The 15,162-nt window shown below is 33.6% G+C and overlaps 1 protein-coding gene across 4 annotated transcripts in view; it reads right to left on the bottom strand.

The window, feature by feature from the left end:
- Nucleotides 1-147: 147 nt before the first annotated feature.
- Nucleotides 148-15,162, bottom strand: part of GLMN (glomulin, FKBP associated protein) — a 44,499-nt gene continuing 29,484 nt past the window's right edge. For all 4 annotated transcript variants that reach the window (XM_061411216.1, XM_061411220.1, XM_061411219.1 and 1 more), the window contains 5 exons: nt 14,645-14,751; nt 13,696-13,759; nt 1,490-1,601; nt 408-490; nt 148-302 (listed from right to left, as the gene is read on the bottom strand). In XM_061411216.1, coding sequence (XP_061267200.1) covers nt 192-302; nt 408-490; nt 1,490-1,601; nt 13,696-13,759; nt 14,645-14,751 — 477 coding nt within the window. In that variant the 3' untranslated portion in view covers nt 148-191. The remainder of the gene's footprint in view (nt 303-407; nt 491-1,489; nt 1,602-13,695; nt 13,760-14,644; nt 14,752-15,162) is intronic.

The following is a 15,162-nucleotide window of genomic DNA, read 5'->3' as shown; positions in this document are numbered from 1 at the left end:
CATATAGATACCTTTTTAAAAGGAAACAATGCTACTGATCCATAATGTGTCACTGCTGAAACAGATAAGTAAGAGAAGCTACATTTATTTTCAGTGTGTTTTACAGAAAAACTTCTATAAAGGTATTAAATAAACCATAATGAAAAATATAGTGTATTACTAGTTTTTATTTAGGAGATGGAGCTTTCACTTTATCCCATATTTTCCTCAGAGGTAGACTTTGTTTTTGTTTCAATGAGTTCTTCTACTCGAGCCAAAACACTTTCAATCAAATCAAATGTGAAAAGAGCTGAATGTAGGACCTATAATGCCAAGAAAAATTGGTTACTAAGGCTGCGTTTAAAACAAAGCAAAGCAAAAAAGAGAAAAGAGTTGTTGGATGTAGCTTAGGAAAATTTCATATCTACCTTAAGTTGCATTTCAGGAGGCATATTTGGGATCTCTTCTCTACCTACATTTAGTGAACAATGATCTTTAGACTTCTGGACTTCTATAAGAGAAGGAAAAAACCGTGTCACACTTAACCATTAAAAACTCTCAGATTTCAATAATAAATTTATAATTTGTTTACTAACTTAAATGCCAGTTATTTGTGTAAATTAAGTCTTATGGTTTTAATAGCTAGTTGTGTTGTTGTTTAGTTGCCAGGTCATGTCCGACTCTTGGACTGTAGCCTGCTTGCTAGGTCCTTTGTGGGATTTCCCAGGCAAGAATCCTGGAGTGGGTTGCTATTTCCTTCTCCAGGGGATCTTTCTGACGCAGGATTGAACCCATATCTCCTGCATTGGTAGGCAGATTCTTTACCACTGAGCCAACCAGGAAGATTTAATAGCTCAGGGTATGGTAAAATCTGGTGGTGAACAAATAAAAATATCAAAATTCTGTAACATGTGAATTAATGTTTCTTCAGGTGAATAGCATTATTTTGGCATGTACAAGATGAATGAAACTTTTGTCAACATAAAATCAGAATTATAACCTGTCACACTAAGACAAAATTTTTATTTATAGTGATGTCTGCACAAATACCACCATAGTTATATAGAAAAGATTACAAGATTATTAGAACTGCTGACTTTAAAAAGTAATTCTGGACCTAAGATTCTTGTTTGTAATTTGTACAAATTTAGTGGAGGTCGAGATTTAGTAAAGATATCATGGGGGATGGACCCCTCAATACTGAAAGAAGTACAACGGTATCCAAACAGAAATATTTGTGATACAATTAGTTTCTAATCAGAACTTGAGGTTTTAAACCAGACTATGTTCCAGTTTGGTTTAAATATTTAACCCAATTTCAGTATTAATTGGAATATATATTCACAAAGAATCATTTTAGTTATAAATAAAATGACTCAGTTGTCATGGTTCCTTGTTGGCTATAAGTTAGACAAGTACAAGATAAAGTTCTTTATTTGGAATATAAATGAGTTTAAAAAATCTGACTAATTTTTAGGCTTAACTGGAAATGAAATTTTACATTACCAACCTTGGCTATTCTTAATTTCTGCTTCATAATGCGCTTTTGACATATTGAGTCCTGTATGGAGGGGCTTTAAGAAATTATTCTCAATCTTTTCAAGTTCTGTCCACAAACCAGTCTGTTTGGAAGAATTAATGAAACAATTAGTTATTTCATTCAAGATTTACTGTCGTCTAGTATTAAACATTAAAAGATGTTTACTCCTTGGAAGGAGTTATGACCAACCTAGATAGCATATTCAAAAGCAGAGACATTACTTTGCCAACAAAGGTCTGTCTAGTCAAGGCTATGGTTTTTCCAGTGGTCATGTATGGATGTGAAAGTTGGACTGTGAAGAAAGCTGAGCACCAAAGAACTGATGGCTTTTGAACTGTGGTGTTGGAGAAGACTCCTGAGAGTCCCTTGGACTGCAAGGAGATCCATCCTAAAGGAGATCAGTCTTGGGTGTTTATTGGAAGGACTGATGCTGAAGCTGAAACTCCAATACTTTGGCCACCTCATGCAAAGAACTGACTCACTGGAAACGACCCTGATGCTGGGAGGGATTAGGGGCAGGAGGAGAAAGGGATGACAGAGGATGAGATGGCTGGATGGCATCACTGACTCAATGGTCGTGAGTTTGGGTAAACTCCGGGAGTTGGTGATGGACAGGGAGGCCTGGTGTGCTGTGATTCATGGGGTCTCAAAAGAGTCAAACACGACTGAGCGACTGAACTGAGTATTAAACAAGTGCTGAGTGTTGGAGAAACAGAAATGAGGAAGACATGATCTTTGCCTTTCAGAGTAGAGTAGACTGTTTATTAGTACATTCATTACTACATCTAGTTATTGTATGTAAATACAAATCAAAACAAAAACGCACTTGTTTAGCATATTCATTTTGTCATTTGGACAGCTTCTGGTTTTGAGATCTGTAACTTCCAAGTTTTATCCATGAGAAAATTATCTGAAAATAATCCACATAGTCTGAGACATTTCTCTTATAAACCATCCCCATAATGACTCTATGTTGTAAGTCCCCTTCAACTTCTTATCTTTCAAATGATATCCTTGTCACAGATCTAGTGCCAGAGGATTCTATTCCTTCTCTATTGATGGAAACTTCTAACACAAAGCTGACTTAAGACTTTCTTGGTGATCAATAAAGATGGAGATTTTACCTGTCTGGGACAGCTTAGGATTATTTTGTCATTCGTATTAAAGATTTTTGTTCTAAGAGCATTTCTTCCTATAGTACTAAAAGGGAATCGTAAAGTCTTAGTTGTTGTTTTTTTTAAAGAAGAAAAAGAAAATTCATTCGTATTGCTCAGTTTCCAGTTACTTATTACAAAGGAAAGTAGCTTAGGCAAAAAATGAAAACTTAGGAATCCAATTATCTTTAACTAGAACTGGATCATATGAAAACCTATTTTGTAATTGAGCTTATTTTGATCCAAGTACTATATAACATTTAACATATACAGCTCTCAAAAATAAAATCTACACGTATCTGTGTTGAATAATTTATAATTTTACTGTCACATATATCCCTTTAATTTAAATCTGTCCTTTCTCATTATTCCTATATTATGAGGAAAAGTGGAGTTCTTGAGGAACTATCAAGAATCCACAATCTCAAAAATATGCATACTTTTCCACTCACCATCTATGAACTTAACCTGGGGAAGACTTAAAGATGTATGTTGTAATGATTTCACTGCAGATATGTTTATAAAAATGTTTAAATAGTGAAAAATTGGAAATAATGACAGTTTTTCACATCAGGAGTGGGGTAACTTCCATATCCACACAATGGAACACTACACTGCTGGTAAAATAGTACTACTCTTCAGTACATACTGGGGAGTGGTAAAAAAGCAAATAAAAAGGCTGCAGTATGACTCCTATAATATGATCTTTTTAAAAAAAAGTACAGATTTTCTGGTATAAAGCCAAAAGGGTATATACTATAATATCAAAAATAAATGCTGAGATTTTATTATTTTCTTTTTGCTTATTTATCCTGATTTTTAAACAATGAACCAGTTTCAATTGTATACTTTAAAAGACATTTTTAAACATCCATTGAAATCCTAAGTTTTTTGTCCTTACGTGAAAAACGTGGGTTATGCGTTAGTGCAGTAGAAACTTCCGAGGATAGTCACACAGCATATCAAGCATGTTACGCAACCATACGCACCCACTGGTTTCACTTCTTATGTTCCTCCCTCGCTCTCCAGCCTTTTCTTTCACCTTTCTCTATCCCCACACCCGCTTTTTAAAACCTTCTTTCCCTTTCCTCTAAGCTTAAAAGTAGAACCCACTGCTACCACCGAATATCACAGATGGCTTTCAAGGCTGAAGGTACTGATGACCCTCTACAGATTAAAACACATTCAAACATAAAGAGGACAGAGAAAACACCTTTATACTCACACTAAGCTTTGTCAAATGCACACATCTTGCCCTATTTACTTAAAAAGACAGACATGGTTGAAGCCCTCTTTAGTCAAGTGTAAGCCATTAACTATGCAAAATTTTCTAAAACTTGAGGTTTTAGGTTTTAGCAGTTAATGTATTTATACATCCCAATTTTGCATGTTTAAAAATATATAAATGACATCAAAGCATCCTACTTTAGCTCCCTTTTGTTCAGTCCTATGTTTCTGAGGGTTATTTATGTTATAGCGCTTATCTTTTCAGTTTAACTGATATACAGGCATCCCACTATACGATGTATCCTATTACTAGTTTTCTTAAATATTTCAAACAGTGCTCACTGAAACTGCTGCATATCTCTTCCTATTTACATGGGATAAGTTTTTCTAGGGTAGCATTTTTCAAAATATTTTTACCATGGCCCACAGTAAGAAATATAATTTACATCACAACTCAACACACATTTATATAGCTGAAACAAATGTTTTACAAAATGTTCTATTTATAATATCAAATATAATTCTATCAATATTTAAATATAATGCAGAAAAACCCCAAAATAATTCCAAAATACACATTAAGAACAATGGTGTGCTTGGAGTCACTGACATCTATTCTGGTATTGAGCCTGGTCCTTTTCTTTCTACACATTTTTTAAGGTCTGGTGTGTTGGGTATCATTTACATTCAGTAAACTCTTTTTAGCTGTACAGTTCTGAGTTCTGACAAAGATATACAGCAGTATAGCCACCACCACTATGAAGACAGTCTCATGACCCCAGAAGTTCCCTTGTGCCCCTTGGTGGTGTGTTTTCTTCCCCCACCCCCAAAGAGCACTAGTATTGGTCTACATCCTGTTCCTGGCAAAGAGCTCCTAAAACTCTTGAATTTCCTAAGTGAAGAGTGGTCAAAGTGTATTTTGTTATTCATAAGAAGCTCTTTCAGCCAGGAATGTAACTGTTGGAAAGCCCCTAATAAGAATGGGGGCTGGCTGTCAGAGGAACTGTGTGATTAGAGGGTTATAACTGTCAACTCCTCTCACCACAAACTCCTTATAGGGGAGAGGGGCTGGAGATTGAGCTGTCATCAGTGACCAGTGATTTAATCAACCATGCTTATGTAATGAAGCCTCCAAAAAACTCAAAAGAATGGGGTTCAGAGAGCTTCTTGGTTGATGAACAGGTAGAGGTGCTGGGAAAGTAGTTTCAAGGGAGGGCATGAAAACTTAGTGCCCCTCCCCACATACCTTGCCTTATGCATCTCTTTCATCTCGCTGTGCTGTTACATCCTTTCCCAATAAACCAGTGATCCAGTAGGTAAAATGTTCTGAGTTCTGTGAACAACTTTAGCAAATTAACTGAACCTGAGGAGGGGGTTGTGAGAACCTGTTTTAGCCAGTCTGTCAGAAGTCAGATCAATACCTGGACTCGTGACTGGCATCTGAAGAGGGAAGGGAGGTAATGTTGTGGGACTGAGCCCTTAGCCTCTGTAATCTGATGCTATCTCCAGGAAGAGTGTCACAAGGGGACTCAATTGTAGGACATCTACTTGGTGTCAAAAAATTCCTTGATATGGGAAAATCTCTGCACATTTGGTAACCAAAAGTACAAAAAAACGAGGTTAAGCACTGAGAGTAGAGCAGAAAAACAGGAATGTTGTTCCTCTACAGGTAGAAAGACAGAATTATTCTAAAATTCAAATGGAGAAGCAAAGAATCTAGAACAGCCAAAATTTTTTTTTAAAGAACAAAGTTGGCATACTCACACATAAGACTTACTATAAAGTTACAGTAATCAAGATAGTGTGGTACTGGTGAAAGAAGACAGTTCAATGGAACAGAATAGAATCCAAAAATATACCCATACTTATATGATCTTTTTGATCTTTGACAAAGGTAACAAGACAATTTGAGTATAGCCTTTTCAACAAATACTGCTGGAGTCAAAACAAAACTACCTTAACCCTATTTCACCATATAAAAAATTTATTTGAAGTCAATCATAAGTATAAATATAAAAATCTAAACAATAAAACTTCTACTAGAAAATCTGTGATCTTGGGTTAAAACAAAGATTTGTTAGAATCCAAAGAAATATAAATGATTTAAAAGAATAGAATTGATAGGCTGGACTTCCTCAAAATTTAACATTTCTGTTCTTTAAAAATTTCTATTATGAAAATATAAGCCACAAACTGGAAGAAAATATAATAACCATACCTAATAAAAGACTTATGTCCAGAATATAGGAAAGTTTCCTTTAAAAAATGTTGGTCTAAGTTGAACAAATTTTCATTCACTCTTAATTAGTAATAGAAGTTATTTGAAATCTTACTATCAAAATGATGATAGTTTCCTTCTGTAACAGTAATGTCTTCTACAACTGACAGATAAGTTTAACATATGAAAAATACACTCATGTTTTCCTGTGGTTTCAATTTTTATGTCTTAGGCGTGCCAGAAAATCAGATACATATGTCAATTTTGCCACTCAATATTATCTTTGAAAATAACTGTCAGATAAGATTGCTTTTCAACTAGAAAAACATGTATATTATCCTTGAGTTCTTATGCCCTACTTCGAACTTTCCAAAGGAACAATAAATGAACTCTGATATGATACATTGGTCATGCTTAGAGCCAATCACTGAAAAAAGTTTCAAGAGTTTGGCTTATCAGTGAACTGCTAAAATTAACAATTTTCACCACTTTTATAATATAGTTATATCCAGAGGGATTTCCTTGAATACCAAAATTTTCCAACTGACTTAAAACAACTTGCTAGTGCTTCTGACAGTTTAAGAAGGTAATTGCTCATAGTTCTGCTCTGTCACTTATTGCTATAAACTTTCTACTTTGAGTGACCCCCAGTGTGCTTCCAATTCAGTAAATATAGCTAATCTCTAGATGTATATAAAGGTTAAGGTGAAACAATCTCATATTGTTTTGCAAGTACCAAATATCAATTTAAGTGCTACACAATTTATGTTTCATGAAGAAGCATCAGAACCTTTGCATCCATGTTTTGCAATATAGATTTTCCAAAACATCATGTTACCATTAAGACATACTTTTAAATAAATCAATAGACACAATCCAACACTGTATATGCTGGAAAAATAAACTTTGCAGGCCAAACTGAGTGACTTTTCTCATTTGCTAAAAAATATGTAATTATATATGCTGATAATGAGACTAGAAGAATGTTGGTAACTTTTCATCTTTCAAACCATTACAGGGCCTCATTCACAAGTTCAGAATGTTGTTTCTAGATGTCTAATTTGGAAGGTTTTTAGCTTTCATGTGCAAGAAAAATTTTAGACTATCATTTTCATTGGGTATTTACTTTTGATGAAACCATCTTAAATAATCTTAGCTTTATTTATTTTTTTTCTTATTTCAAATTTAAGATTCTCTTTTATACTTTTACAAAAACATTAGGCCAGAGGTTTGACATTTTCAGTTAATCTTAGCTTTAAAGTTATATTCATTTTCTTCCTTTTTATAATGTAGTTCAAATTAAGGCTAAGTCTACTAATTGTAGGGTCAGTATTTTTCTGCATATTGGCACTATTTACAGTTTCAGATCAACAGTTGAAAGTGAATGTTTCTATATTTTTCACTTATTTTTCTTATTGTCATGAATTTGGGAAAAAAGTTTTCTCTCTCAAAGTTCATTCTGAAAATACACAGATTAAAATAATTTGTGAACTTTCACAATTTTACTGATAGGAGGGACAGTTTGCTTCCCACTTAACCATATACTATGTTACTATAAAATTAAACTGTACAGTATCATAGCCTTTCTGCTGACCGTTGAATATGTCAGAGATATTGGAAAGCAACATACATTTTATTCCTAGCCAATCTGTCATATCCCCTCCATTTTCAAACCTTGTTCTTTGCAAGTGACCACAAAATTTGCTGCAATATCTGTAACTAAGAATCTGTGCAAACAACCTCAATTATATTCTATTTCATTTTGTAAAACTTGCCAGTCTAAATCAGTAAATTGATTTAAGGACTCATTAAGATGCCTTAAAACAGAAGGTGCTGAGTTAAGAGTATTTATTCAATTTCACTAGATAATGCCAAATTGCCCCAAAATGGTTATCTACTTTGTTTCATCACTGTTCTGTATCCTAACCTATGCTATCTACCTTTTTAACATTTGCCACTGTGGTGGCTGTGAAATAGAATCTCGCTGCAGTTTTAAGTTACACTTCCATAAACACTACTGATATTGGGAATATTGTCTTGTGGTTATTGGCCATTCGGGTTTCCTCTTCTTTGAGCTGCCTTACAATATCTGTATCCTTTACTTATTTTTCTGATTTGTGGTCTTGATTCTTGCTTTATAGTTATCTGATTTTTTGATACTAACTATTGGGTGGAAGAAGTATTTTGGTTTTCTTTCTCTTTCTTTTTGTGGCTTTTTCAGTTTGTATGCATTTTCTTTCCTTGAATAGGTTTTAGTTTCAATGTTATTAGTTTTATCAATCTATTCATTTGTGGTTAGTGCTTCTTTACTTAAGAAAGCCTTCTCTACCCTTAGGTTACACAGTATTCTAAAAACTTGTAAATTCCTTTTCAACCTTAAGTCTTTAATCTATTTGGAATTTTGTTTTGTATATTATGTGACATAGGCATCTTAATTCCCCCCTTCCCATAAGTGTGACAAATTACCCATCATTATCATCTATTGAACAGTCCCATTCTTCCCCCCTTTTTTTCCCTCATAAAGTTTTACACATATTTTTACATGTTTTCCTAAGTATCTCATATTTTTTGTTATAATTATATTATTTTCTGGTGGACTAATATTTTTATCATGATTATATATTGAATGTATTAAATGCTATATTATAAATAGTATAAATATAACTATTGATATAATCAAGTACTTCCTCTACTTTAACCTATGAAATTACATTACCTTGTATTACCAGAATGAATCCAACTGAGTTTGATGACTTATAACAATTTTTTTTTGCTAAATCTGGTTTTGGTAATATTATTATCTATATATCTGCTTCCCTGAGTAGCTAAGCTGGTAAAGAATCTGCCTGCAATGCAGGAGACCACAGTTCGATTCCTGGGTCAGGAAGATCTGCTGGAGAAGGGATAGGCTACCCACTCCAGTGTTCTTGGGCTTTCCTGGTGGTTCAGCTTGTTAAGAATCTGCCTGCAATGTGGGAGAGCCTGTAATTTCACTGAAGCACACTATCCTAGACTGTTTGGGTATTAAGGTCATACTTTACTAAACATAACATTTAGACACAACTATACTTTTTCTAGTCTTTTGAATGTTTTGTATGAGACTTGAGTATATGTTTTTTTAAATTATGGTAAAAATTATCTGCCCTGTGATTTCTCTTAGTAGATTGTTAAGAGTTTTGTTAGATTATATTTTCTAACAAATTCCATTTTATTGAAGTTTCAAATTTTATTGGAATGTTTTCATGTAGCTTTCCTTTTGTTCTTCAATCTGTGCTGTATTTATACTTCCTTTTTAATTAACATATTGTGTCTTCACCCATTTTTAATATCAATCTAAACAAGTACATATTAGGAATTTCTAAAAATTGAATTATGTAAGATATCCAGGTAATTTTTATTAGACCCATATGCTGAGAAACAGTGATCTAGAATGATGCTGTCCAATGCCAAGGAGGAACTGAATTTTTAATTTTAAAAATTTAAAAATTAATTTAAAATTTAATAGTCATGTGTGGCTACTGTCTATTGGACAGTGTAACTCTAGAAGGTCTAATAAAGACCCCCTAAGATAAAAGACTTCAATAAAAGACTTTAGTTTCTCTTAATGGCAATAATGTAATACACAGTCCATAATCTAAAACTTACAATAAGGTAATAAAATGTGCCACAATGAGGCTAAAGAAAATTTGTTCACATTCAGTTCTGCATAATTCCACAAATTTTTCATGTGATGAATAACAGTAATATTTTTTTAGAAACACGTAGGAGTGAAGAAGCTGTGGAAACAAGAATATTTTCTCTCTTTTACATTAAGATGGTATGCATGTGTACTCAGTCACTCAGCTGTGTCTGACTCTTTGCGACCCCATGGACTGTAACCCACTAGGCTTCTCTGGCATGGAATTTTCCAGGCAAGACTACTTGAGTGAGTTCCCATGCTCTCCTTCAGGGGATCTTTCTGACTCAGGGATTGAACCTGCATCTCCTGCATTGCGGGGGATTCTTTAAGATTATTAGATTTATGGAAAAAAAAATACAAAGAAAATCATATTTTACTTCAATGTCTAGAAAAAAGTAACAAGATTTTTAAAAATAGTTATAAGGATAAAAATTTGAAATGTTCACAAGTGCTTACTTTAAAATTTTATACCCAAGCAACACACTGGTAGAGTACTGAGACCATTTCAATTTTAGAGCTTAACTATACATTTCAAATTTCACTGCAGTTTGTTGCACAAAATAGAAAGGCAGTTTTATAACATAATGAAATTTATTGTGAGGAAAGGGACCTTGCAAAGGACACAGTCAACCATGATACTGAAGAAATAAAAGGAAGGAAATGAATAAGACCCAGTTTTTCCCTTCTAATTTGTGTATCATGTCTTATTTATGAAATAATATTTTAGAACTTTATCACTTGTAATATTAAGGAATGTTATAACCTTAAGTCATTTGGCTCTGCAAATAACATACAGGGTATATGTTTTAATCTTGGAGAAAGAAACAATTTAAATGAGAACCTAAAATGTGGATTATATATAGAATTATATGTATGTGGATGTATGCCAGGTATTTATTGTTCTATCCTAAATGAAAAGCATGTATGTGCACATTACATAATTCAATTTTTTAAAGTTCCTGATACACACTTCTGGCCTTTACAGTCTTACATTGTTTCTCTTGATCCTGCTTTCTATATATTACAATGACAAATTATTTAGGAAAAAAAAAATAGGTAAGCAGAGATAGATAAGGAAATGAGTAGCTAGAAGGTGAGGGATAAATTATTATAGGCTGTGTATTAGAATAAATTACTGTAATTAAACAATTAACACTTATATAAAGATACCTACCAAATAATAGTGAACACTAGTCTAAAAATTAAGTTGGTTTGACCAGTAGAGAGAGATGGAGTTTCAAGGTCCAAGAAGTTATGTGAAGCTGAAGTGTGGGGAAAGTGCTTTTAAATTATTATGCAGAGATGAAGAGACTATTATGAAGATTAAGAGACTATTATGAAGAAGCCTATTATGCAAAAAGGAAGGGAATGATTTATGAAGAAAGTCAGATGACAGTAACCCAAAATAGCAGGAAAAAAAATGGATCATTATTCAATTATGAATCACCTTGTTTTATATTTTAATGATCCTGTTCTTAGTTTTTCTGTACACTTTTTGATGGCTTTTCAGCTTTTCATCTGACTAGTTACCACCACAGCATATTTAACTCAAAGACAGGTACTGATAGGAGTCCTTTTGAATAAAACTACTCACAGTTCAGCATCATTAGAATATCATTTTGTTTCTCCTTTAATCAAATATTTCTAAAAACTCAGAACCTATTATTTTCTTGTTAACCACAGCAGACAGATATGCCTCTCATTTATATTCAGGACCTACTGTGACTGCACTTGGTAGAAATGCTTCCATGATGAATAAATTGCCTCAAAGATGTTAGGTTACCATCTTGGATTGGCTTTTTGTTTTGTTTTGTTTTTTTTGCCAGTTTCCTTGGTATGATGATTCTTATGGTAACCTGCATGGCAATACTTTGGAATAGTTGATTCTTAAGAAAAAATTTTTAAAACTTACATAAGAAGGCAGTCTTATAAGCTGGTTACATCCTTTTCTTTACTATATAATATTCAAACTAAATAAATGTGAGGTATTATCTGTGGATATCAGAGTAGACATTGCACAGTGCTAAAACTGCTCTGCCTTCCCTCTCTTTGCTATCCCTGTGGTACACTGTGCTCCATACCTACTAATAATAAATCTATCCCTCCTAATCAAGAAGATGCTTTCTCACCCTGTCAGACAAATCAGATCATTTCTAGATATGGCCTCTTCCTGACAAAAGTAAAAACTCATACCATACTTTAAGGACACTTTTTGGAAGCCTCAGGGCTTCCACTGCTCCTGAATTTACTACAAAAAAAAAAAAGAGGAAGTTCTAGTCACTGCCTTTGGTCATGGCTATTTCTGCTTCTTGCTAATTATATGCCCTTGTGCATGTTATAGATCCTTCCTGTGCTAACATCATCTATGAAAAATAAAACTAAAGAGCACTGATAGCATAGTGAAGAATATACGATAGCACCCGGACAGGATAGAGTTGTCAGGGGCTAGGGATGGGTGTGGAATGATGACATCAGCATTAACTGGGAGGGGAAAAGGGAGCTTCTCGTGATGTTAGTAATGTTCTATATTTGATAAGGATTTGGATAACAGATCTAAGCATTTGTTAAAACTCAGTTAATGTATAATTAAAATTTGGGCATTAGATTTTATGTGAACTTTAACTCAAAGAAAAATTATACACAAATATGTAACTCTTTTGAATGAAATGTGTGCTGAAGTATTTATGGGAAAGTATGATGATGTTTGTAGTTTACCCTGAACTGCATCAAAAAATAAAGAGAGACTGAAGGATGGGTACAGGATAGAGAGCTGGATAAGTGATAATAGCAGAGTAAAATGTTAACAGTAGAATCTCTGCAGCACATAAAACAGTGATCACTCTGAAATTCTTTCAACTTGGCTTTATGTTTGAAAAAACGTTAGAAAAAAAAAGCATCCTTGTTTAGAGTATCCACTAGTCAGTGATAGCACATAACTATTTTTGGCCGAAGAGCAATGAATGGGAAGTCAGATCAATGAACCTAATAGATTCAGTCAAAAATCTACTGCTACTTTTTCCATAAATGTTTGATCCCAAATCATGATTTACTTTAAAAAAAAAAAAAAGGCTCTGGGATTCTTATATAAAACTCAATTACTTTCATTTCATTTATTACTTTCTAAAAAGCTTAATCATGCATGTAATTCAGGTAGTTACAGTTAATAAGATGACACATATAGAGAAAGGAACTATCAGAGTTAAGTAGAAAGAGAAGATAAAAAGCAAATATAATTTTACTGTATGACAAATATCCCTCAAATAGTTTTCTGCTTACTGAATACCTCTTATGGTGCACTATTTTTAAAAATTTTAACTTCCTACACATTATTCAAAAGGTGCTGTTAACAGATTTAGTGCTGAAAATGCTTCAATTTGTCAAGTCCGATTAGGGGGATATCAGATTATTTTATTTTGTATAGCTCAGACGTAAGTCATGAGCTATATAGGTGAAGGTTAATGAACAAGATAAGCAAACATATGTTGAGTTTCGAAAGGTTAGTTAACTTAGGAGCTGCAACTTACCTACGTAACAGAGCTAAGCGATGCTCACAGCAAGAGCACAGAGGCACAACAGGAAAAGGGAAGGGCAAGTGGATGTGGGGTGGTAAGGACTCCTGGGAATTCACTTCAAGTTTAAAGAATAATTGTTGGCACTTATTGCAACTGGGTAAAATATTACTCACTGGCTTAAGTAGATATTGATAAGAAAATAACAAAACATTCCTTACGCATTTGAATAATACAGTTTCTTTTTTAAAAAATTCACTTACGGGTACTCTTTCTGCCCCCTTCTGATGCCTATGTCAGAAGCTTTCTCTATCTCCTTTATACTTTAATAAAACTTTACTACACACACACACACACAAAAAATTAAAAAAAAAAAAAAATTCACTTACTTGATTGTCTTTTTCATTATCTTTGATAACCAAATACCTCAATAAATTCAATGAAGCCATTATCCTGTTAATTAAAAAAATATGATTTATTACTTAACAGTACAATTTTACATAATCAGCAATTTCAGTGAATAAAGGTTAAGTTAAAACCTTGGGTATATTTCTACAATTATGTTTGGGCATCCAAAACTTTTCCTTTAAAATATTTTATCACATATCTTCCTCCCTTAACATAATTTATTACTCTCATTCTCCAAGTTCACAAAATTTAATTGTGAAAATTACTATTCTCTTTTTCCCCAAGGGAGACTGCTGCTGTTGCTGCTGCTGCTAAGTCACTTCAGTTGTGTCCAACTCTGTGCGACCCCATAGACGGCAGCCCACCAGGCTCCCCCGTCCCTGGGATTCTCCAGGCAAGAACACTGGAGTGGGTTGCCATTGCCTTCTCCAATGCATGAAAGGGAAAAGTGAAAGTGAAGTGGCTCAGTCATGTCCGACTCTTAGCGACCCCATGGACTGCAGCCCACCAGGCTCCTCCGTCCATGGGATTTTCCAGGCAAGAGTACTGGAGTGGGGTGCCATTGCCTTCTCCACCAAGGGAGACTTGTTATCTTTAATGTTTGAGAATACCATCTTTTGCTTCTTGAATTTTAAGATTCCTTTTATATACAACTATATCTCAACATTCATTCTAGTAATACTAAAAGTAAAATTACATATTGTATATAAAAAAAAAGATGTCTTGGAAAACAAAACAATAAAATCCAAACATATAAGCAACTAAACAACAACAAAAATTATTTAAACATGTAAATATGTAATTTTATGAACTAACCATTAACTATAAAATCACAGGAAAATATGTTTTTTTTTAGTTTAGGTTCCCAAAACAGGGGTTTCACATTTTATTCTGAATTTACTATGTGAACCTTAGTAATGGTCACCTCACCTATCTGAGTTTTGCAGTAGATCTGTTTCAGCACCCTCTGGGAGAACAAGTACCAAATCCAGAAGGGAAATCAGCTGTGGTCCTGTAAACCATTTGTTCTGTGTTTTCTAAGAAGCAAAAGAAAACATGAAAAAGGCTTTAAATAACAGGTTGATAAATACATGTAGTATTTATTTTCCTAGTACCTTGATACTACAAAAATTAGCCGTTACACATTTTAAATACATATCTTTAACTTTGATTTCCATTCACTATTTCCAGGCACTTGGAACAAACCCTGCTAGTTTGAGAGCACTGGTATGCTCTTTCTCTGTTCTCTATATGGAATTACTGAGTATTTACAGACTTCAGTTTCCATTAATATTTCACAAGTATGCAGCAAAACAAAAAGAAATCATATTAGAATTAGTACAATTTAAATCTATAGTTAACAATTTCAAAATCCAAGTTTTTAAAAAAGAGTAGAAATGGGGGAAATATACAAGCATACCTCATTTTACTGCACTGCACTTTACTGC

This window comes from Bos javanicus, chromosome 3, assembly GCF_032452875.1.
Source record: "Bos javanicus breed banteng chromosome 3, ARS-OSU_banteng_1.0, whole genome shotgun sequence".
In the NCBI taxonomy this organism is placed as follows: domain Eukaryota; kingdom Metazoa; phylum Chordata; class Mammalia; order Artiodactyla; family Bovidae; genus Bos; species Bos javanicus.
The sequence above is the reverse complement of the archived record's forward strand: the minus strand, read 5'-3'. Positions and strand labels throughout refer to the sequence as shown.